The sequence below is a fragment of the Pseudoliparis swirei genome, chromosome 1, assembly GCF_029220125.1.
Source record: "Pseudoliparis swirei isolate HS2019 ecotype Mariana Trench chromosome 1, NWPU_hadal_v1, whole genome shotgun sequence".
In the NCBI taxonomy this organism is placed as follows: Eukaryota; Metazoa; Chordata; class Actinopteri; order Perciformes; family Liparidae; genus Pseudoliparis; species Pseudoliparis swirei.
In genome coordinates this window covers 3,829,241-3,853,623 of record NC_079388.1, presented here as the reverse complement: position 1 = coordinate 3,853,623, position 24,383 = coordinate 3,829,241, and the positions used below count along the sequence as shown (strand labels likewise).

Below are 24,383 nucleotides of genomic sequence, written 5' to 3'. Positions count from 1 at the left end.
ACCTGGCACTGAATCCTGAAAACTGTTCTTCTGTGGTTGTTTCAACTCTTTGTCCTCAGTAACTGACTCTTCTGAGACTGGATCTTTGACAACTAGAAAACCACACTCTGGTATATTTAACCCCATAGCTCTCACATCCAGTTCAACATAACCCATGTAAGGAATCGGCAAAGAGTTTGCTGCAGTTAACCTGAGCCACTTTGCGGCAGGGAACACGTCTTCTTCTTTCCCTAGTAAGTGCTGCCTGAAGAACGACTCAGAAATAGTGCTGACCTGACTCCCTGTATCCAACAGGCACTTCACTGGAACACCACTAATCTGAACTGCAACTTCCCGACACTCACCAACCGCACGCTCAAGGAATTGTTCACGGCTAAAAGTCTTGGAGCCTTTAGTCTTACCTCGGATCGCCTGGCTCTTGGCTTCCGAGGTCGCTAGTTTTCCGGAATAGAAGCATTGTTGGTCGCTGGATGGTTTTCTGGTCTGCGTCGCGTACACTCCCTTGCGATGTGTCCCTCCCCTTTACATTTGAAGCAAATGGGCTTCCCATCTTCTGTAAACTGGGGCCTTAGCCTGGGCTTCCCACCCTGATCTTTGTTATAATTCTCCTTGAAAGCAAGACCCTCTTTTAATGCAATTGTCAGCTCTCCTATAGCCCTGCTCTGTTCTGAGACCACCTTAACAATGTCCTCTAGAGTTGTATTCTTCTCTTGCGAATTTCCAAAGCCCTGGCCCTCTCCCCTGATACTGTCACACACTACCTGTCTGCTCTTAGCAACCTTGGTGTCACAGGATTTGTCTTCAAATGACCAGGCAATGGCCTCTTCACGTACCTCGAACAGAGATGACCGGGGCTTTCCTCTAACCATTTTACGTAGCTCTCTTCTAAGAGAGGGATCTCGCACACCTTCAATGAATTGGTCTCTGACAGCTATCTTAGCATCGGACACAGCATCTGGTCTCTGTTTCAGGGCTAACCGTAAAATTTGGGAGAGTGCATGTGAGTACTCCTGAAAATCTTCACCCTCCTTTTGTTGGCGACCAAAAAAGGTGTGTAACAGCTGGGCTACACTACGTTTCTCTGAGTAAGCCTCCCGTAGCAAGGTGAACAACTCACTGGGCCCTTTTGTTTCCCCCTCTGTGCAAAGTCTGACCTCCTCTAATGCAGAGCCTCTTAAAAGAGATAGAATGAAATCAACCCCGTCTTCAGGACTCTGACCTCTGGCCTTGATTATACGATCTACCTCCTCAATAAACTCATCAATAGAGCGACCATCTTTGACTGCATCGCCACTAAAGGGCTGGATCTGGCGCTCTCTTGGAACATAGACATATGACCTATTTGCACCCTTATTCAATGCATCGATAGCTTCCATGGCTTTGTCATGTCTCTCACTCAGTTCGACAAACTGTGCCTGTAATTGTTCCAAAGCATCAGTCCCTTCTTCGAAGTTCTGCTCTTCCTCAAGGTCTCTCTCCGACATGGTGACTGTCTCTGTGCCAACTTAGCTCCACTCCAGTCACTTGAAAGCCTGCAGGTTGAGGTAGAACTGCTGAATGCTTCTTCTTCTCCGGGAGCGACCTTCTCCCTCTCCGTCCTCGGTGAACTTCGGATCTCAGCCACCTGGTCACTGGTCCTCAACAGCAACTCCAGGCAGGACTCCTCGTCGCGTTGCACCGGGACTGCACGTTACCACTACGGTTATTTATGTACTTTAACACCTAGTTAACTCTCCAAATTTGAGACCCCACTCCTGGTACCAAAATGTGTAGGCCGGTGAAATTGAATAATAAACCAGACGCAACACTAGAGTTCGGGATCTTTATTTCTCGAGTTCTCTTTATGTTTAAGAGAAGTGTTAAAGTAATTTGTAATCAATTTAGGTGTCTGAACTCAATTCTATCTTTCTAATACATAAATAAACCGCAGTGGTAACTCTTCTGCTAACACAGAAACAAAAGACAACAAATCACACATACAGTTACCTCTGAAATCAACAACATTAAACATTTGGTCCATCAATATACAAATGACGCAAGACATTACACATACTCACAGCTCGTATCACGGTGCTAGCTCAAATGCTTTTGGTGTTCACAGACACCCACACCATAGAGCACTAAAGTAACAAAAACAAACATCATCTCTGTAACAATGGACAGACAACAAATGATATAAAACATGGATCACAACGGAACGTATCCCGACCGGACGGTTATTAAAGCGACGCGCATTAGTAACTCCGCAATCGTCTCACAACGCGCAGCGCATGGTGACAAAATCAGTCAACATCATACCTCTTGACATCACCATCGGCACATTTAACGACATACAATGCACTTATAAACTTCTATGTGCTCATATTATTGAACATCTTCTGGTAGGTTGACATAGAAACACATTTATAACATATTTACTACACCTTTACTTACACAAGATAAATCACCAACGCCACCAGTCAGTCACGTGACGCACTTGTTCGGTCCTACTGACTTTCCCCAAAATAGAGCGCCCTCTCGTGGCTTTACTGTGTACCACCTCTTTCCCACTGGGTTACATCAAAAAAGTTCATTTGATTTCTCATGAATGTTCACTCAGCTCCCCATCTGGACAGAAAAAAACAGAAATGTAGAAGTGACTTTTTTTCGTCCCGATGTGCGCACACACGCCGGCATCCGAGCTCTGCGGCGCGCGAGACGGAGATCGGAGTCGTGTTAACGCGACACGTAGAGACAGAATGACATGCTGCTGTAGAGACGACCAACAACAGACGGATTGGAAGCTCATTCTGCGCATGCGTTAAATGCGGTAAAAAAAATTAACTAATTAATCCTGTAATTTAATCATAACGCGTTAACGCGTTATTTTTCACAGCACTAGTATTTATGTATGTGTGTGTGTATATTTATATATGTGTGTGTGAATATGTATGTATGTGTATGTATATGTATGTACATGTATATATGTTTATGTATATATATATAGGTATATGTATATGGTTCTCTGAAATAAGTTTTGATATTAGGGTAGGCCTATATATGATATTAATGTCATGAACCCAAACACGAGGGCGTTAGTGTGTGGGACGTCCACAGCAAGTATAAAGCAGAACTAGTGGTTAGTTATTCTGGTGGATGAAGGAGATGATAACGGTCTTTACGGAGACGAGACACGGAGATAAGCCCCGCCCCTCGCGGAGCGTCTCGACGGTTATGACCTGAACACGGTGAACGGGCGAGCGAGTAAACTCACGCGTTTTGGGCGACGCGAAAAATCGCTTCCCTTTAGGTGTGAACGCACCTTTAGACCGTGTTGGTAATGTATCTGCCCAGTGACTGTTGATTGTTAATTCCCTTCACCTGCTGCCCTCAGCCACTCCTCTGCCTCCCTGATTGCGAATGCCCTACACCTGTGCCCCCCCCCCTAATATATATATACTCCCATTCTGTCACTTGTTCGTACTGCCACATTGTTGTCGTTGATTCCTGTTGTTTAGGCCTGTCGTTTGTGCCTGTTGTAAATTCCATTTGGTAAATCATGTGTGTCGCTTCGCCTTCTAGCATGAGTTCCACTTTTACTTTTTCTCTTTTACTTTGTTGTTGTTTCACCTTTACCTTTCCTCCTGCTTGTTGCCTTTGTGCCTGAGCTTTTGCCTCACCGCACCCTGACGAGCCTCCCCTCAGGGACGTGGGGACGCTCGTCAGTCGTCCTCAGGCCGCCTGGGACCAGATGTGTCGGATTAAACTCCCAAGGAAAGCTTACAAGAAAAGAAAAAAAGACTTGCAAGTCTAACGTGCCGATGTTTAGCGGGCCGGATGTTCGACGCACTCGCCTTCTCAGTTTGGCGTGTTAGCATGCTAACATTAGCTAATTAGCTGTGAACACAATGTACATGTGGAGACAGGAAGAGCCATTTGGTCATAAACCAAAGTAATTGTAATCTTGTGGCAGTCAGAGGATCAATGATTCCTCCTCTGAGGACCATGGATGTCTGTTAGCCAATCAATAGCTGTTGAGACACTTAAAACCGTGAATTTATATATATATAAATATATATATATGTGTATATATATATATATGTGTATATATATATACATATATATATGTGTGTGTATACTGTATATACATGTGTGTATATGTATATAAATATATACACATATATATACACATATATATGTGTATATATATACATATATACTATATATATGTGTATATATATTATATATGTGTGTTTATATATACATATATGTGTATATATGTATATAAATATAAACACATATATATTCACATATTTATGTGTATATATATACATATATATATATGTGTGTATATATATGGATATAAATATATACACATATATATATACATATATACACATATATATATGTATATATATGTGTATATATATGTATATGTATGTAGGCCTATTAGATTCTACAGCGTGCATGTTTCAGACACATTGAGGTGTGACTAATTTAAACTGAGGTGTGTGTATAGCTGATTAGTTTGCACCACCAGTTATTTAAATGTTCAGACTAAGAGAGCAACGGTTGTAAGAATCGTTTATTAACTCACAACAACAGGCAATAGCGCCATCGAGTTTAAAGCTCAGAGTACAAATACACTTAGAAGATTCACATAAGACTACAGCTACATGGGATGGGTGTTACACATTCATACAAATACCATAAGAAAGACGAGAACTGGAACAAAACGTGAGAGAATCAGAATCGACTCACTTATACAGGCACAGGTATAGTACTATATTCATTCTACGCACTTAAGGGTTAAGTAGAGGCTGAAGATCAGAAAAAAATTAATAAAAGCTGCTCTCACATCACTCTGTGTGTGTGTGTGTGTGTGTGTGTGTGTTTTCTCAAAGGCTTCAGTTGAGCGCGCATGTTTTCATCCACTTCTGAAAGCTATAGGCGATGACTTCTGACGTGAAATCTCCACGGAAAACCTTGACATGAAAATGTAATGCCGTTCCCCGCTGCCTCCCCCGCCCCGCCCCTCCCCCCCCTCCTCCTCCCCTCTTCCTGTCCATCCTGGAGGCCGGGTCATATCCTGGACTCAATCTCTGTCTGGCTGCTTTTTTTTCTTCTTTTTTTTTTAAAGCCAAGGATTTAATGGAGACGTGAGAGCAGGAGGCACAAATGAAAGAGAAATCATGAGAGACAAAGATGTAGCATTACATACCAAGGAAAGAAAAAAGGAAAAGAGAGAAGCTGCCTGGATCCTTGGATGATGATTCAGATTCAGAGCCTTCTGGTGACATTGCTTTTCTTTCTGCCGGGTGGTATACGCAGCTCTGGGACACAATCTTCAAAGTGACACTAATGGCCGGTGTTGTCTTGATGGCCGTCTGTGAAGACGGCGTGAGTCCCTTGTTTGAAGCTACTTGATGCAGGACACACCAGGTACGTGGAGGGTCTGTGTGTCGAGAGGCTGATGGAACACACACCTGGCCATCGCAAATACAAATTATATGCATTGAGTGTCGCAGAGGAATTCATACCAACTTCTAGTGTCTCCATTATTGCTTCCAAATCATGAAACAATTTCTGGAAATTGAACTTTTGATCATAATTCGGATTATTTGGTGACACATTCAGTGTGCGAGGCCGCTGCCTCTGTTGATTTTAAGATTAGATTCCTGCAGTCCAAATACACTCATTGGTGGAAATAAAGTCAACGTTTACCTGAACATCAACCTAAAGTATACAACTACAAAGTATTATTAATGGAATATACTTAAAATACCAAAGGTAAAAGTACATGCAGGTTGTACCTTGTCAGATGTTTATTCGTACATTGGATTTAATTGTTGATTCATTTATGTGTACTTTACTTTATTGTGACTATACATTCTGTATATACTGTCAGGTAACTGAGTCTCTTTCAATCGTCATCCAGAACAATATATCATAATAAATTTGTTGATTACATTTTCTATTTCTGTGTATGTGACGATATAATCTGCCAACAAAGCTGATTATTCTACTCTATGCATAAGGAGGAGGGGCCGTGTGTGGGGTCACACACTATACACATCGTCATATTATTTGTGTCACACAGATTTGAGGCAGCTGCAAAAGCCCTTCACTAAATGAAGACCCACTTCCCATGATGTCAAAAAGACGATGTTTCAAAATATGGAAACCGGTCTGAGACGTGGTGGACCCCTCCAGGCTGGACTTTGCTGTGCCAGATTAAAAACACTGGTACCGATGCTGACTTGATTTGATGATGTCAGCTTAAAGATGTACTTATGTCAGACTGGTGTTGTTTGCTGTGGTTTTTCTCATTATATTGTATCTATTTTTTGGTCTGTTTTTTGTTGTTCTTAGCCTTTCATTTCTCCTTTCCCTTTGTATTGTTTCCTTAAAGTCCTGTCTTGTTAATTTGTAAAATCAAAATAAGTATATATAAAAAAAATTTAAAGAAAAGAAAAAAAGATGCAGATGAAAAATGTAATTACATTTTAAAAAGTCGATGTTGCCAACAAAAAGCTGCGACTTTAATGTTGTTGTCGTTGTGTTTTATTTTTCTCTACTGAGGAAGAAACACCAACCCACACGTTGGAAGAGCATTTTCCTCCGTGGACCTCGTGCACCCTGAAAGCTTTGATTTGGAAGACATTCTTTCTTCTTCTTTAATCTCGGTTCCCGCAGCGCAGGAGCCGCGAAGGGCTGCCAATCTCCTCCGAGACGGACCGCTGGCTAATTGCAATGTGTACAATCTATACGGTGATACTTATGTGCTGAATGTAGAATAACGAGGGATGGATATTGCATGTATATAAACACACATGTGATGCAGGTCATCCAACCTCAGACGGGTGGTGTATTCTTTATTAACAGCAGTGAACAATAGACAGGAGAGGCACGCTGAGGCTGGTGTGAAAGAGAAAAGTGTGAAAGAAAGAGAAAAATTAAAAATGAGTAAAAAAAGGCAACAACATTCTCACTTGGTGAATCCGTCTCATTGTGTGTAAAGTGTGTCACAGCAAAGATTCACAGCAAAGATTCACAGCAAAAAAAGGACATTTTAAAATACATTTACAAGATTTATTTATAGGTGTAAATTCAACGTAAATACATGACAATTCAACGAGATATGCGGATTTCCATGCTGAATGTGTGTATGTGCAGCTGGAAAGGACAAAAACAGTGAATAAAATATCCATAATAAAATATCCATAATAAAATATCCATAATGGCTTCCAAGGAATTGATTGAAATCACAGTATTTCTATAAAAGAGCAGATGAAGGCAATTCGACAAAGGGATGAGACAACCAGCGTTTTGCCCTCATGTGTTCTTGGCTGAATGAACTGAGCTCTTTGAGTTGGCTGCACACGCTCACTGTGGAGGGGAGACGGTGAGTTCAGGAACAATGTCTCTGTACGCTGGAGTGTTTCTGTAGTGGGGAAACAAACAAGTGCTTTGATCCCAAACACTCCACCAACATGATGACCGTGCCCCCGCCACCAAACACACCCACACACACTCCAGATGAATAAAATATGTGCCGTCTATTATTTTTTAACCCTTGTGTTGCCTTAGGGTCATTTTGACCCGAATCAATATTACACCCTCCCCCCGCCTTAGGATTAATTTGACCCCATTCAATGTTTAATGTCGGTGTTCTTTCGGTAGTCAACAAACAAACATAAAGTGCCTCGCACTTAAACTTGGAAAACAATATTAATTCTAATAATTTTCTGGAGGTTTTAATTGCTGGCGTCAAATTGAACACAAAGGGTAAAATATGTTAGTAAATATAAAGGTAACAGGAGGGTTACACATTGAATCGGGTCAAAATGACCCTAAGGCAACACAAGGGTTAAACGGAGAGCATGCATATAAGAATAATACATTTTTGTATAGATTACCACAGCTATGCTCATATTTCTGCGAGGCTTCAAAGACTTTAAATCTCTATTAATCACTGTTTTTACTGCCTGTGGGCTGCAGAACAAGCTGTAACTGCAACCCACAAGAAAAAAGGTTGGCATTGAACATTTCTGTAGACCACGGGATACGTAGAATAATGATGTCTCTGAACCTACGATATGGTTTGTTTAATATCAGCGTTGTATCCCTCTAGCAGAAATGCACAATGCCACAATGTTAACCTTCTGAAAGCAATGGCTGTGTGGAAGCAACACAACTACAGTTAAGGGGAGAAAAAAGAGCCTGGATGTTAAAATGATAATGTAACAAAGTAATGTAACAACATAACAGTAACATAAACGCAACGTGAAAACATAAAGTAAAAACATAGCGTAACAACGTCGCGTAACAACGTAGCGTAACAACATAGCATTGCAACATAGCATTGCAACATAGCATTGCAACGTAGCGTAACAACGTAGCGTAACAACGTAGCATAACATCGTAGCGCAACAACGTAGCGCAACAACGTAGCGCAACAAAGTAGCGTAGCAACATAGCGTAACAACATAGCATAACAACATAGCGTAACAACATAGCGTAACAACGTAGCGTAACAACATAGCATAACAACGTAGCACAACAACGTAGCGCAACAATGTAGCGCAACAACATCGTGCAACAACATCGCGCAACAACATAGCGCAACAGCGTAGCGCAACAACGTAGCACAACAACGTAGCACAACAACGTAGCGTAACAACATAACGTAACAACATAGCGGAGCAACATAGCGTAACAACATAGCGTAACAATGTAGCGTAGCAACATAGCATAGCATCATAGCGTAGCAACATAGCGTAACAACATAGCATAACAAAATAGCGTAGCAACATAGCATAACAACATAGCGTAACAACATAGCGTAACAACATAGCGTAGCAACATAGCGTAACAAAATAGCGTAACAACGTAGCATAACAACATAGCATAACAACGTAGCATAACAACGTAGCGCAACAGCGTAGCGCAACAGCATAGCATAAAAACATAGCGTAACAACATAGCGTAACAATCATCCCTCGTTCCCTTCACCTAGTCCTCATCTCACCTGATCATCCCTTGTTCCCTTCACCTAGTCCTCATCTCACCTGATCATCCCTCATTTCCTTCACATGGTCCTCATCTCACCTGATCATTCCTCGTTCCCTTCACATAGTCCTCATCTCACCTGATCATCCCTTGTTCCCTTCACCTGGTCCTCATCTCACCTGATCATCCCTCGTTCCCTTCACCTAGTCCTCATCTCACCTGATCATCCCTTGTTCCCTTCACCTGGTCCTCATCTCACCTGATCATCCCTCGTTCCCTTCACCTAGTCCTCATCTCACCTGATCATCCCTCGTTCCCTTCACATGGTCCTCATCTCACCTGATCATCCCTCGTTCCCTTCACCTAGTCCTCATCTCACCTGATCATCCCTTGTTCCCTTCACCTAGTCCTCATCTCACCTGATCATTCCTCATTCCCTTCACCTAGTCCTCATCTCACCTGATCATCCCTTGTTCCCTTCACCTAGTCCTCATCTCACCTGATCATCCCTCGTTCCCTTCACCTAGTCCTCATCTCACCTCATCATCCCTCGTTGCCTTCACCTAGTCCTCATCTCACCTGATCATCCCTTGTTCCCTTCACCTAGTCCTCATCTCACCTGATCATCCCTCGTTCCCTTCACCTAGTCCTCATCTCACCTCATCATCCCTCGTTCCCTTCACCTAGTCCTCATCTCACCTGATCATCCCTTGTTCCCTTCACCTGGTCCTCATCTCACCTGATCATCCCTTGTTCCCTTCACCTGGTCTTCATCTCACCTGATCATCCCTCGTTCCCTTCACCTGGTCTTCATCTCACCTGATCATCCCTCGTTCCCTTCACCTAGTCCTCATCTCACCTCATCATCCCTCGTTCCCTTCACCTAGTCCTCATCTCACCTGATCATCCCTCGTTTCCTTCACATGGTCCTCATCTCACCTGATCATCCCTCGTTTCCTTCCTCACAAGGGAAAGGAACACAGATCTCACCACACGAGGGACTTTAAGTCACATTCAATCCCGATGCCTCTAATGACCCACACGAGTAAAACGGGACACTTAGCGAGAACAACGGCCGTTTCTATTTAGTTTTTATTCGGTCGGATTCAGTGATGAAATCAGGTGAAATCACGCAGGTCGGACCCCACGCTGCTGGAGCATGCCGTGTTTCTGAATAAAACACGACATGAAAGCTCCTTGAGTGTCACCAGAATATACTTTTACAATATCACATACCAAAGTATTAAAAAGTAAAAGTCATTAATCAAGAAATTCATTCTATTAATGGATGATTCTGATGCGTCAAGCTGCTCCACAGTAGAGATGTCTGAGTGCATCATAGAACTAGGGCAACGGGAGAAACTATGTTCATGGTAATTTGGGTGAACTAATTCTGTAAAATGAAGCGGGCATGACGTTGGAAGATCGCTTTTGCACATTTCTGTAACAAATTACACAGAGCCAGGGATTACCGGCACCTTCGGAGGGGGGGGGGGGGGGCTGGTTCCCTCTGGGTTTAGGAGCACGTGGAGCCTCCTGCAGGAGCCGGGCGGGAGTTGCATCGGGACGACGAGGACCAGACCCTGGCCTCGATTGTAAAAGTATTGATCCTGATAGAGCAGCGCGAAACAGAAGAGACACAATCGATGGGGGGGGGGGGGACAAAAAAAACGCTTGATTCCGAAAGATTGCACTCAATCGATTCTCTCCAAATGAAGCAGGTTGATACCTTTTTGGTCTGATAAAAACCTTCCACCTAGTCAGTCAGCGTCCGGGGGTGTGTGTGTGTGTGTGTGGGGGGGGGGGGGGGTCAAAGCCCCCCTGAAAAGCGAGATTCAGCGTTAAAAAGAACCACTTAAATGGGATTATGAATCCTTTTTTATGTTCTCGCGCAGGCGCTATCCATACAGATGTGAACCCCCCCCCCCCCAGATTAATTGCGACATAAATCAGAGACTAGGTGAGCTACTCCGCTCTGCTGCCAGATTAAAGACTCAGCTCCAGCTTGATGTGTCTGTATTTAAAGGATGACATATAGAAGAACACTTCTTCTTCTTCTTCCCATTTCTGATTCATATTTTAATCCACGGTCACCTTTAATGTCACATTCCTCCACAGAGAGTCAGCAGCGTACCGCCTGAGTGTCCGTATATGGACACTACAGGCTGCAGAGACTTCTCATGATTAGAATCCTCTCAGAATCGATATCTCACACGTGCAATTTGAATATGGGCGAGCTAAATGTTCACGTGAAGAGTTTACACGTGAAGCGTTTACACGTGAAGCGTTTACACGTGAAGAGTTTACACGTGAAGCGTTTACACGTGAAGAGTTTACCCGTGAAGAGTTTACACGTGAAGCGTTTACACGTGAAGAGTTTACACGTGAAGAGTTTACACGTGAAGCATTTACACGTAAAGAGTTTACACGTGAATCATTTACACGTGAAGCGTTTACACGTGAAGAGTTTACACGTGAAGAGTTTACACGTGAAGCGTTTACACGTGAAGCGTTTACACGTGAAGAGTTTACCCGTGAAGAGTTTACACGTGAAGCGTTTACACATGAAGAGTTTACACGTGAAGCCTTTAGATGTGAATAGTTTACACGTGAAGCATTTACACGTGAAGCGTTTACACGTGAAGCGTTTACACGTGAAGAGTTTACACGTGAAGCGTTTACACGTGAAGAGTTTACACGTGACGCCTTTAGATGTGAATAGTTTACACGTGAAGCGTTTACACGTGAAGAGTTTACACGTGACGCCTTTAGATGTGAATAGTTTACACGTGAAGCGTTTACACGTGAAGAGTTTACACGTGACGCCTTTAGATGTGAATAGTTTACACGTGAAGCGTTTACACGTGAAGAGTTTACACGTGAAGAGTTTACACGTGAAGCGTTTACACGTGAAGCGTTTACACGTGAAGAGTTTACACGTGAAGAGTTTACACGTGAAGAGTTTACACGTGAGACGACGGCGTGACTCAAAGTTCCCACGGCGGACGGCCTTTTCTAGAACGGCCTCGTGGTGTGAACGTTCCCCCCGGATTAGTTCTTCCTCTCAGCTCAGTTGTCACGGTGATAAATACAGTTTTCATAAAGATGTCGCATGAATAAATCCGCTGAGCTGTCTCCGTGACAACGGAAGCGACCTTTACTCTCACCCCGAGATGCAGAAGAAGAAAAAAAAGAGCAAGCCGGTAAAATCCAATTATTCCTAATAATACGACAACTGTATATCCAGTGGGGGGGAATACAAACAATAAGGGCATTTCATATGGTATGTCTTATACACAGTTTGACAGTTTGAGGCTCCTCGGCTCTGATTGGTTGGTTTTTGGAATTTCACAGATTATCCGGATACAGTGACAGTTTGAACAAAAATGACAAAAAAGCTTTAAAAAGGTACCAACTGCATCTTTTAAAGCCCCTGCATCTATTTATGAAGCGTTATATTAATACCTGGAGGTGGAGCTTGTGTCACAGGTGTGAGCAGAAGGAGACGTTCTGCTGTGTTAAGACATTTAATATAAAATCTCCACCACAAAAATAAAGTTCAGTGAAGCTTCTGCTTCATGTCATTAAATTAACTGGCTGCTCTACAAATATGGAGAGCGATGCAGCCCAAAGGATCTGGATGAGTCACACATTGTTTTCCGAGGGCTTGTTGGAGGATTCATTTTCCTTTGTTACATTGTTAATTGTTTAATTTTGTTTTTTGTTCGCGGCATAAAACAACGAGCAATGTTAAAAAGACAAGACCAGGCTCTTATCCTCCTCTACGGCCCTGAATCTGCTCTAAGGTCCACTCAGCAGTCTGTAGGAGACGAGCTCCTCAACTGCAGAACAATCATGGTTCTTTAAAAGGCTTTGAGGTTCCATGAAGAACCATCACTGAAGAACCATGTTTGAAGGTTCATTGAGACACCTTTATAGGTTCTCTGAGGAACTCTATAAGGAAATGGTTCTTTGAAGAACCATCAAAGGTTCTTTGAATCATTACAGAGTAACAACACAGTATGACAGAGTGTACGAATAGTTGGTAGTCGGCATGGACCACGATCCAGACCTCCATGATCCATCAGGCAGATGGAGGTAGAGAGGAGGAGTGGGCGGGGCATCAGACCCAGCCAGGTCCAATAGACCCGAAGCTGGGTCCATAAAAGAGGAGGAGCTTGATACCTGAAGGCTCTGGCTCCCATCCTACTTTAAGACTCTAGGAACCACAAGTAGCCCTGCATTTAGTGAGGCAGCCCTCTAGTGGGGCAATATGGTACTACAAGCTCTCTAGTGGGGCAATATGGTACTACAAGCCCTCTAGTGGGGCAATATGGTACTACAAGCTCTCTAGTGGGGCAATATGGTACTACAAGCTCTCTAGTGGGGCAATATGGTACTACACGCTCTCTAGTGGGGTAATATGGTACTACAAGCCCTCTAGTGGGGCAATATGGTACTACAAGCTCTCTAGTGGGGCAATATGGTACTACAAGCTCTCTAGTGGGGTAATATGGTACTACAAGCTCTCTAGTGGGGCAATATGGTACTACAAGCTCTCTAGTGGGGTAATATGGTACTACAAGCTCTCTAGTGGGGCAATATGGTACTACAAGCTCTCTAGTGGGGTAATATGGTACTACAAGCTCTCTAGTGGGGCAATATGGTACTACAAGCTCTCTAGTGGGGTAATATGGTACTACAAGCTCTCTAGTGGGGCAACATGGTACTACACGCTCTCTAGTGGGGTAATATGGTACTACAAGCTCTCTAGTTGGGCAATATGGTACTACAAGCTCTCTAGTGGGGCAATATGGTACTACACGCTCTCTAGTGGGGTAATATGGTACTACAAGCTCTCTAGTGGGGCAATATGGTACTACAAGCTCTCTAGTGGGGCAATATGGTACTACAAGCTCTCTAGTGGGGCAATATGGTACTACAAGCTCTCTAGTGGGAACATATGGTACTACAAGCCCTCTAGTGGGGCAATATGGTACTACAAGCCCTCTAGTGGGGCAATATGGTACTACAAGCTCTCTAGTGGGGCAATATGGTACTACAAGCTCTCTAGTGGGGCAATATGGTACTACAAGCCCTAGTGGGGCAATATGGTGCTACAAGCCCTCTAGTGCGGCAATATGGTACTACAAGCCCTCTAGTGGGGCAATATGGTACTACAAGCTCTCTAGTGGGGCAATATGGTACTACAAGCTCTCTAGTAGGGCAATATGGTACTACAAGCCCTAGTGGGGCAATATGGTACTACAAGCCCTCTAGTGGGGCAATATGGTACTACAAGCCCTCTAGTGGGGCAATATGGTACTACAAGCCCTCTAGTGGGGCTACTTGTGGTTTCTAGAGTCTTAAATGGCACCTTCATCTTTCTGTGTGTGTGCAGTAAAATATATATATTTTTAAAAAGCCTTCTTTGATCTTTACAGCGGTGTATTATAGAAGGAATGTGTGTCGCCCCCCCCCCCCCCCCCCCCCCCACACACACACACACACACTGACTGCCACGGCTGCCGTTATGATGGTGGCACATGAAAAGAAGAGCGAGTCTTTAACTGGCGTGCGCTGAGCCGCCGCGCCACTTCTCCGTAGCAACAGGCTGACCTCGTTTCTATGGTTATGGTGTCCCTTCTGCATTTCTTCCAGAAAAATGATAGCAAGAGAAAAAAAAGAAAAGAAAAAGAAAGTGGGTGCAGCTCAGCCTCCAGCAGGTGGTTCACCCCCCCCCCCCCCACCCCCACCCAACAAAAGGAAAGGCAGATAGTGAGTGAGGAGGATTCCTGCTCCTCTAAGCACACTTCTTGTCTCCTCTCTCTGTGATCCGCTGACTTAAAGACGAGTCATCTTTTTTTCTTTAGCTGGAAGCGATGAGAGAACACCTCCAGGTGGATGACTCCCCCCCCCCCCCCCACAACAAAATAGTGTCAAGTTATGACGCAGCCTGCAGGTGTATGACAGACAGCGTGAGAGGGCGGATGTGAGTGTGTGCTGGATTTCTTTGGGCGGTTTAAGCCTCCGACTGAATGGAGCTGATAAACGATGTGGACGGTGATTTGATTCCCAGCTCGTTTCCCAACAGGAGCGCCGCGCCGCCCGGCGACCGCCGCCGTTGCCACGCGACAATCTGGAGTACCGAGAAGCCTCATTGAGTCGTTACCATAAGGCAGCGGCTCAAGAGGCCCGACTGGGTTCGGGAGGGGGGCGGGCGCCGAGACGCCCGCCACTCAGCGCGTGAGCGGCTGTGCTGGCTGATAACGAGCCGGACGCTGATGGAGTCTTTCCTGCTTCCTGCTCCCCGGTGACCTCCACCACACCGAGCTCCTGACCCCTGTGACCACGCCGGCAATCCAATTCCATTTCCTGCTGGCAGCTGCCCTGAATGATTACTCTGAGTAGCTCCATTCAGGGAGAGGGGGGGGGGGGGCTATGAGTGTGTATATGTGTGTGTGTGTCAGTCAGCAAAGTGTTTTTGAGTGTTTTTAAATGTTGTAAGAAACACAAGTCCGGTATAAGCTCGCGTGTGTGGGATTCTGTTCTGTGCTTTGGCAGTTTGTGTGTGTGTGTGTGTGTATTTGTGCATGTGTGCCTGTGTATGGGTGTGTGTGTTTATGCGTGTGTGTGTGTGTGTGTGTGCATGTGTGCGTGTATGTACGCCTGTGTATGTGTGTGTGTGTGTGCCTGTGTAAGTGTGTGTGTGTGCATGTGTATGTGTGTGTGGTTTTTCATTACTAGTGTCTCCTGGTAAACCAACACAGACACCAGAACATCAGGGAACGGTGTCTGATTGTCATCAGCTGGGTTGATTGGTAATCAGCCCAGCTGATGACAATCTGTGTCTGTGTATCTGAGTCTGTCTCCATAAGGATCTGGACAGACTGAAGACGAGGGTGGAGAGCAGAGACACTGCAACTTATTACCGAATATCCCTCTGGCTGCTCATTCCTTGGTGCTTGGTGGGGGGGGGGGGGACTACTGGTGACGGCTACAATCCCGTCACAACAATATTAATAATAACAATATTAATAATAACAATATTAATAATAACAATATTAATAATAACAATATTAATAATAACAATACTTTGTATTAGTTCCTCAATCAGCTTCAACCCACATGAACACCCCCCCCCCCCCTCAGACCAGCTCTGAGCTTCTGCTTCAACTGAACAATCAAGATGAGAAGGACAGAGTCAGACTGTCGACACACAACACAAGACACACACCACACAACACAACACACAATACACACGACACACAAGACACACACCACACAACACAAGACACACGACACAAGACACAACACACCACACAACACAAGACACACGACACAAGACACAACACAAGACACAACACAAGACACAACACACACCACACAACACACAAGACACACGACACAAGACACACGACACAAGACACAACACAAGACACAATACACACACGACACACAAGACACACAACACAACACACAAGACACTTGACACACACCACACACAACACAACACACAACAAAAGACACACAACACACACCACAACCAACACAGCGTGACACACTGAGTCTCCTCTCAGGCATCATGGTGATAAACTGAAGAGACGATCATTTTTGAATAATCTTAATTGGCGTCAAAATGTTTCGTATGAATGTAAACTGATGGGATGTTACCCCCCCCCCTCCCCCCCTAAATAAAAAGAAAGCCCCCCTCCCCCTAAATACAAATACCCCCCCCCCTCCTTGCTAATGATCATTCAGTGTGTGACAGAGGCTCTCTCTGATCTCTGATGTTCCTCTACTCCAAACTTAATAACTCAGAGATAGTAATCTCTCTCAGCGGCTCCTAGATGTAAAGTCTCTGCTCCTCAAACCGTCTGACGTCGTGTCGGAGCTCACAGACTCTCTCACGGTCTCCTGGCAACAGAACCGTCTTTACTCACCGAGACGTCTTCTTCTTCTTCTTCTTTGGATGGAGAGACGGATGAGTTGAACCGGGAGTTAGAAGAGGAGCCTTCAGTCAGAGGAGGGTGGTGCTTCATGAACAGGTGCAACAATAGAGCTGAGTTATAATCTACTGTTCTCTAAGGAGTTTATTGTTGCTCATTGAGTCTAATATGAAGTTGTTTAGGTTCAGTTTAAATGTTCTTATCGAACTTTAGAATAGGAGTAATTACAATATAATGACAACACTGCAACCACCACATGCATAGCTATTGATGTTCAGTTGCTTTAGAGACAATAAGACAATAGACAATAAGACAATAGACAATAAGACAATAGACCTGGAGCTACAGCATTTTGTTTAAAAAGTCATAGTTTATTCCAGGGCTCTGATCCATGAACAGAGACGTGAGGCACAGTTATACATTTACATCCTGTTACACACCTCCAGGGACCTGACTCCACCCCCAGAGACCTCACTCCGCCTCCAGAGACCTGACTCCACCTCCAGGGACCTGACTCCGCCTCCAGAGACCTGACTCCACCTCCAGAGACCTGACTCCGCCTCCAGAGACCTGACTCCGCCTCCAGAGACCTCACTCCACCTCCAGAGACCTGACTCCGCCTCCAGAGACTTGACTCCAACTCCAGAGACCTGACTCCGCCTCCAGAGACCTGACTCCGCCTCCAGAGACTTGACTCCAACTCCAGAGACCTGACTCCGCCTCCAGAGACCTGACTCCGCCTCCAGAGACCTGACTCCACCTCCAGAGACCTGACTCCGCCTCCAGAGACTTGACTCCAACTCCAGAGACCTGACTCCGCCTCCAGAGACCTGACTCCGCCTCCAGAGACCTGCCTCCACCTCCAGGGACCTGACTCCACCTCTGGGGGCCATCGCGTGAACACTTCTCTGAGATATATTTTAGTTTAGGAACTAGAAGTCTCTCTCTCTCTCCCCACCTCTCTCTTTCTCTCTCTCTCCCCCTCTATCTCTCTTACCCCCCCCCCCTCTCAACGGCCTATCACAATCCATCATCCCATGACCTTTTGGACCCTCCTCGTTCCCTTACCCTCCAGCCCTCCATCCCTTATACCCTTCATCCCTCCATCCCTTACCCTCCACCCACCTCTTCGACTTCACGTCCCTCTTTCGTGGTTGTCCCTTCTCTTGCTCTCGGTTTCCCACAATGCAACAGGTTGCCAATCTGGCCGATATAAGACGTGTCCGACCAGGAGGAGAAGTGGCCGATTCTCGACTCTTCAGACCCGAGGAGCGAGAGGACGTAAACTTAACATCACGCGACATTTAAAACCAACCAGGACGACTTCTCAGTCAATTAAATATTTAATCGACTGATTGGCGCCAATTTAATGACATCGACGCGGCGGGAGAGCGAGCGAAGGTCACGTGGAGGACGACGTGATGCTGCCGGCCCTATGAGCACTTCCCATTAGGCTCTGCACACCGCACGCTCCTTCCTGCAGCATCTGAGGTGGTAATCCATTCCTTCCTATCCTCTTGCCTCCTACTTCCTCTCCTGTGGACTCGGCGCTCCGGCTTGTGTTCGTCGAGCTCGATGAAGCCGATGTTTAAATGTTCAAATTATCTTTCTTCTTCTTCCTCTCTCACTGATTCACAGCCTCCCACGAGCAATTAAGTACAACACCAATTATTAGGAGAGCCCCCCCCCCCCCCCAGGGGTTTATTGATTCACTCTGTCTCTCTCTCTCTCTCTCTCTCTCTCTCTCTCTCTCTCTCTCTCTCTCTGTGTGCTTTTGGAACAGCCCGTGTGAATCCGGCGTGAGCTTCTCCGACATCGGTGCTCAACCATAAAATCTAACTACTACACCTCCTGTGGTATCACCATTTGCATTTCAACGAGCACGAACACACACACACACACAAGCACACGCACACACACACACACACACACACACACAACACACGCACGCCGCTCTCGGTCACAATCACGCACAAAGTCTTCGGAGCTCGACGCGGAACACTCACGCAAACGTTGTTGTTGTTTTTTATTTCTTCTTCTTCTGTAAAGGCGGAAGCAGTGACACCACACACTCACACACACTCTCACACACTCATACACACACACATAGCTACACACACATACACAGCCTCACACACACATACACACATAGCTACACATACACATAAACACACACTCACACATCACCACTCACACACGCGCCCCCACACACATACACAGCTACACACACATACACAGCTACACACATGCGCGCACATACACACACACACAGGCACAGATAAACACACACACACTCACACACACACACGCATATACACACACACTCTCACACACTCACCCCCACACATACACAGCTACACACACACATACATGCGCACACACACATACACAGCTACACACATGCGTGCACATACACAAACACACACACATATACACTCACACACACACACACAGCTACAAGCACACATACACACGACTAAACACACGCACACAAACACTCACACACACACATGCGCACACACACATACACACACACACAGCTATACAGACACACATACACACACAGCTACAAGCACACATACACACGGCTAAACACACACACACAAACACTCACACACACACACACAGATACACACACACACAGGCCTTCCGTCACACTGGACGCGGATCGGCGCCGACATAGAAGCGCGTCCGACCTCCAGAACAACGGGACGCTGCCGACGACGCGACACTGACCCGCACGGCTGCTGCTAGGGCTCCTCCCCCGAGGAGGAGGGCCCTCAGTCACGAGGCTCCGGTCAGATCGAGGACCCGAACGAAGACTGAGAGACACTCTCGTTAGGCCGCGCTTGGACCGCCAGAAATAACGACCCTTTCGTCCGTTGGCGTCCTCACATCCTGCTTCCTGGACTCAAACTGGATTGTATTTCTTTGTCTGAGTACCTGAGACCCCCCCCCCCCCACCACCAACGAGAACCCCCCTGTGTTGTTTTATCACAGCTGTACTTCTACGAGCTTATCCTTTAGATCCTCATAATACATTCAGCAGAACTTTAAAAATGCATTCGGTTACAGAAAGAGGAGTTTGACCTGCAGGCCGTCAGGATCTGTTCAGGGCCACAAGAGGAACAGGCAGAACGTCTGCCGTGTACATCTGGGCCGGTGGATTAAGACAGAAACATGTCAACACATCCGTTACAAGAAAAAACAAGTCCACATATCATCGAAGAAATGATAAGAAATCAATAAAAAAGGCATCCGGAGTGTTTGGGAGACGCTCCTCGGAGCCCTCCCCTCCCGTCCGTGGCCTCAGCTCAGCACTTCCACATCCTCGTCAGCTGACCCGTGAGAGCGGGACGCCCGAGCCGGGCTGGCTCCTCCTCTCAAGTTGATGGACCCGTACAACTTGGCGGCGTGTTTGGAGTAGGCGAAGCCTTCCTCCTCATCGCCTCCCCCTTCCACATGGACACCATGAGCAGCGTGGAGAGCAGCGCGCCGCCCAGCGTGAGCAGGCACAGCCCCGCGATGACGCAGCGGTCCAGGTGCGCCCCCACCGCCGCGTTCTCCCGCTCCAGCCGCTCCATCTCGCGGGCGGACACGCCGTCCGGGTCCGCGCGCACGTCCCGCGGCACCGCGTAGGACACGGCGACCAGAGAGATGCCGGTCACCAGGCACGTCACGGCGAGGATGAAGCCGTGATCCGCCGACTTGCCCGAGGAGGAGGAGGAGGAGGAGGAGGAGGAGGAGAGGTCGTCGTCGGACAGCAAGTAAAGTTCCGGGATGTCCTCCTCTTCCTCCTCCTCTTCCTCTCCATCGCACAGTTCACTCGAGGAGCTCTGACTCAGTCTGCACGTTCGTGGACTTGTCCCGATCAGCTGGACATCATCATCATCATCTTCATCACGGGTGAAAGAGGTTTCCGTTTCCTCCTCCGGCCGCGCTGCTCCTCTGCGGGTCTCTGTCCACGGTGCTGAACCTCCTCCTCCTCCTCCTTCTCCACCTCCTCCTCCAGGATGGAGCCACCTCCCGCTGCCCATCTGCAGGCGGACACTTTGCTTATCCGCCACCGGGGAGGTGTCCTCCTCTTCCTCCTCCTCCTCCTCCTCCGACTCGGGTAGATCAAAGTAAAACAGTTCGAGATCATCCATCTGAGCTCGGGGCTGGGCTCCCCGGCTGGCCGAGCCCATGCGTCCGTCTCTGCCGCTGCAACATGGAGAGAATAAGATGTTTAAAGTGTACCAGGAGCGACTTCCGCATGCCTTGTCCCTGCATCCACTTTATATCTGCGCGCACTATTTGCGCATCTTCCTCCGCTGGGTGCAGCGCGAGCGTTCCAAAGTACCAGCGGAGCAAGTCTCACGTGAATTCCCGCGACACACTCACTCCAGAACACTTAGACTAATGAATCTTATTCCACATAATGTGTCGCAATAAACAACAACAACAACAGCAACAGAAGAAGAAGAAGAAGAAGAAGAAGAAGCAAAGCTGCGGTGGGCTGAGTACCTCTCTCCCGGTCTGCGGCTGCTCGCATCCCCGGCTGCTGCCGCCGCTGCTCCCCGGTCACTGAGCGGCAGCGGGCTGCCAGACCCCTCCCACGGACCGGGCTCCATCAGACCGCCTCGTAAAGCCCATTACCGAGACAACTTCCCCCGGCACGTGCGCACTCACCAGACGACCGTCTGCCTGTGAAGGAGGAGAGACGTTTCCCAGTAGCCTCCTGTGCCACCTCCTCCAGACGCACTGCACGCGCGTGATGAGCAGCCACTAACTGCTTATTTAATAGTTACTAAATGCTTTATGGATCAGTTGATAAGAGGGATATTTTTTTAGGTTGCCAGGTTTTGAGAAATACTTAATTCCAGGCTTTTCTGCACACTTAAATGCAAATGCACCATAAATTCTGCTGATCGCGAGCGTCTCACTTTCTAATGAACCTCCAGCAAAAATCAATCTGCCATTAGCCCACGAGGCTAACCATCTACAACCATAGCGTTGAGCTAAATGCTAAAGCAAGCCGGCTAACATGCTGACGATGGCAATGCTAACAAGCGCAATGTTTACCATCATCCCCTTTTTAATTTAAAGCACTATAGCATGCGCACTTTAGCTGATTAGCGTCATTAATTCTTACCGTTTTCTTTTGGCGTAAATCAAAGCGGTGGATGATGAAAAGGAACTTAAAGGAATCAGCAACGTTATTCCAAGTCATCCTGAGGGGGACATAAATGTCCGGCGCACTTCCTTTGACCATCCGTCTCACATTTCACACAAAACCTCAAAGGTCAAGCACATGGTGTCGCCGGAGGAACAGTCACAGAATCAACTCATCCATTAGGAGTCATGTGGACTATGAAGTCTGTTGTAAGTACCACGGAAATCCATCCCATAATGTCTGGGTGTTAAATGGTATCGGGCCAAAGTGGTGAGCCGAGTGGCTGCATTCAGCTCACCAGTCTGAGGGCTTTCAGGATGTGTCTCGTCTGCGGTTGGAAATGTCAATAAATAGTAAATAAATACATGTCGGTGCAGATGTCCTGCAGCTGTTCTCTAGAAAGTCGGAGGTCAAAGGTCAATGGGAGGGGACGACCGAATAAATGATGAGTTGAAGCAAGTGTCCTGCAGGAGGAATAATACAGTCGCAAGGATTTCTCACAGTCTGGCGACCAGAAGTTGTTCTCATGTGTGATTTATGAAGCGTGGGCCAGTGATGCATTCACCACTAATGAAGTCATTTGTTATTCACCCCTCAGGTTTGAAAAGTGCGATACCCAAATGTCTGTATGAGTGACTATTGTTCCTCGTGACAGAGCTGGGCGTGGCTTATTTATCCCAGAGAGCAGGGAATCGAATGTAAGTGTTATAGATCGCTGAAAAGAAAGTGTCCTTTGAGGCGCGACCTGGGCGGGGTTAAAGGTCAGCTGGAGCCCTGAGGCAACAAGTCTCAACCAAAGCTTTACAGATTCAAGAACTACGGAAGTCATGGCTGCCCCCCTCAAAGCTCCCACCAGCCGTGACCGTCTAAATTACTCAGATTGAGACGGTTTGATGTGAGGGGTAAAAGCAGTCTCAGATTCTAGAGAGAACACAGACTGTATGACAGGTGATCACAGAGTCACGGACCTTTTTTAGAGCCTCGAGACAATTATTTGTTTTTGCAACCAAAAGTAACAGCTGAGTCCGTCCTGAAGCCGACCGAGACCAACATGTTACACTACATGTTTTAATGAACCACAATAATCCACCGTGAAAGGGTTAACGTTCTAAGACAAGAACAGACCACTCCCAGACCTCTCAACGCTGTTGCAGGGACCTGTCAATCACCTTGTAGCCCCGCCCCTAAAGCGTCCCCTGCTTTATGGTCTGTTTGACTCTAAATGACCATAATGTACGAAACGATGACATCATGCTGTATAGAAGAAGACTTGAAACTAGAGACTGAGACATGAACTCATGTTTACAGTGTTTACTGAGGGAATACATCAAGAGAGAAGTAGAGTCACTATATAGACTTCTATACAACCAGGTGGTCAGGAGAGAGAATGCAGCTTTAACACATGAAGTATAGACTTCTATACAACCAGAGGATCCCCTGGTGGTCAGGAGAGAGAATGCAGCTTTAACACATGAAGCATAGACTTCTATACAACCAGAGGTGTCTCCAAAACCAAAAGAGAGAATGCAGGTTAAAGTGATTTTTGCATTGGCCTCTCACTGGGTGGTAATTAGTGAATCAGTCTTTCTTTCTTCCCTTTGAGAACATATGCTTATTCAGATTCTTGACAGTTTTACATCCTACCACTGTGACACCTTAACAGTGTTTTACATTTTTATTCTCAGGATGTAAAACTCATCACAACATAAACATGACTCAAAGAAGCATGACTGACACTGATTGGTTAGGACTCGTTGCCTTTGTTGGATGGGTTGGTTAGGTTTAGGCATGAGTTCTGAGACTGGTTTAAGTTATGGGTTGGAACAATATATATCGGCTACACTAAATATGAATCTACAGCCAGCAGCTAGTTAGCTTAGCTTAGCAAAACACCAGAAACAGCTTGGCTCTGAACATGTTCCATCTCACGCTGGATGGATTCTGTTCCTGTTGGACGGAGCCAGGCGAGCTGGTTCCTTTGTTTTCAGTCTTTATCGTTAAGCTCTGTGGATCATTTACTTTGAGCTAACCTCATTTAACCTCCTTTGTTGTCAGTCGTTATAGTTAAGCTAGCTTCTTGTTCCAGATTCCCACGAACAAAGAGCGTTAAGAATCTTCTCACGTCACTTTCAGCCAGAAAGCCAATAAAAGTAAATTGCAAAAATGTACACTACCGTTCAAAAGTTTGGGGTCATCCAGACAATTTCGTGTCTTCCATGAAAACTCACTTTTATTTATTAAATGAATTGAAAATTGAATAGAAAATATAGTCAAGACATTGACAAGGT

The 24,383-nt window shown here is 46.0% G+C and overlaps 1 protein-coding gene and 1 pseudogene across 1 annotated transcript; both read right to left on the bottom strand.

The window, feature by feature from the left end:
- Positions 1-416: 416 nt before the first annotated feature.
- On the bottom strand, positions 417-2,461 carry LOC130195081 (uncharacterized). The gene is made up of 2 exons (XM_056416371.1): positions 2,050-2,461; positions 417-1,941 (listed from the first exon to the last, which is right to left on the bottom strand). The coding sequence occupies exon 2, from the start codon at positions 1,482-1,484 to the stop codon at positions 435-437; it is 1,050 nt and encodes a 349-aa protein (XP_056272346.1). The 5' UTR covers positions 1,485-1,941; positions 2,050-2,461; the 3' UTR covers positions 417-434.
- A 17,788-nt stretch (positions 2,462-20,249) lies between these two features.
- LOC130197676 (transmembrane protein 74-like) lies at positions 20,250-21,553 on the bottom strand (annotated as a pseudogene).
- Between the last annotated feature and the right edge of the window lie 2,830 nt (positions 21,554-24,383).

Excerpts from the sequence above, each read along its gene's own strand:
- LOC130195081 (XM_056416371.1), bottom strand. The coding sequence starts at position 1,484 with ATGTCGGAGAGAGACCTTGAGGAAGAGCAGAACTTCGAAGAAGGGACT.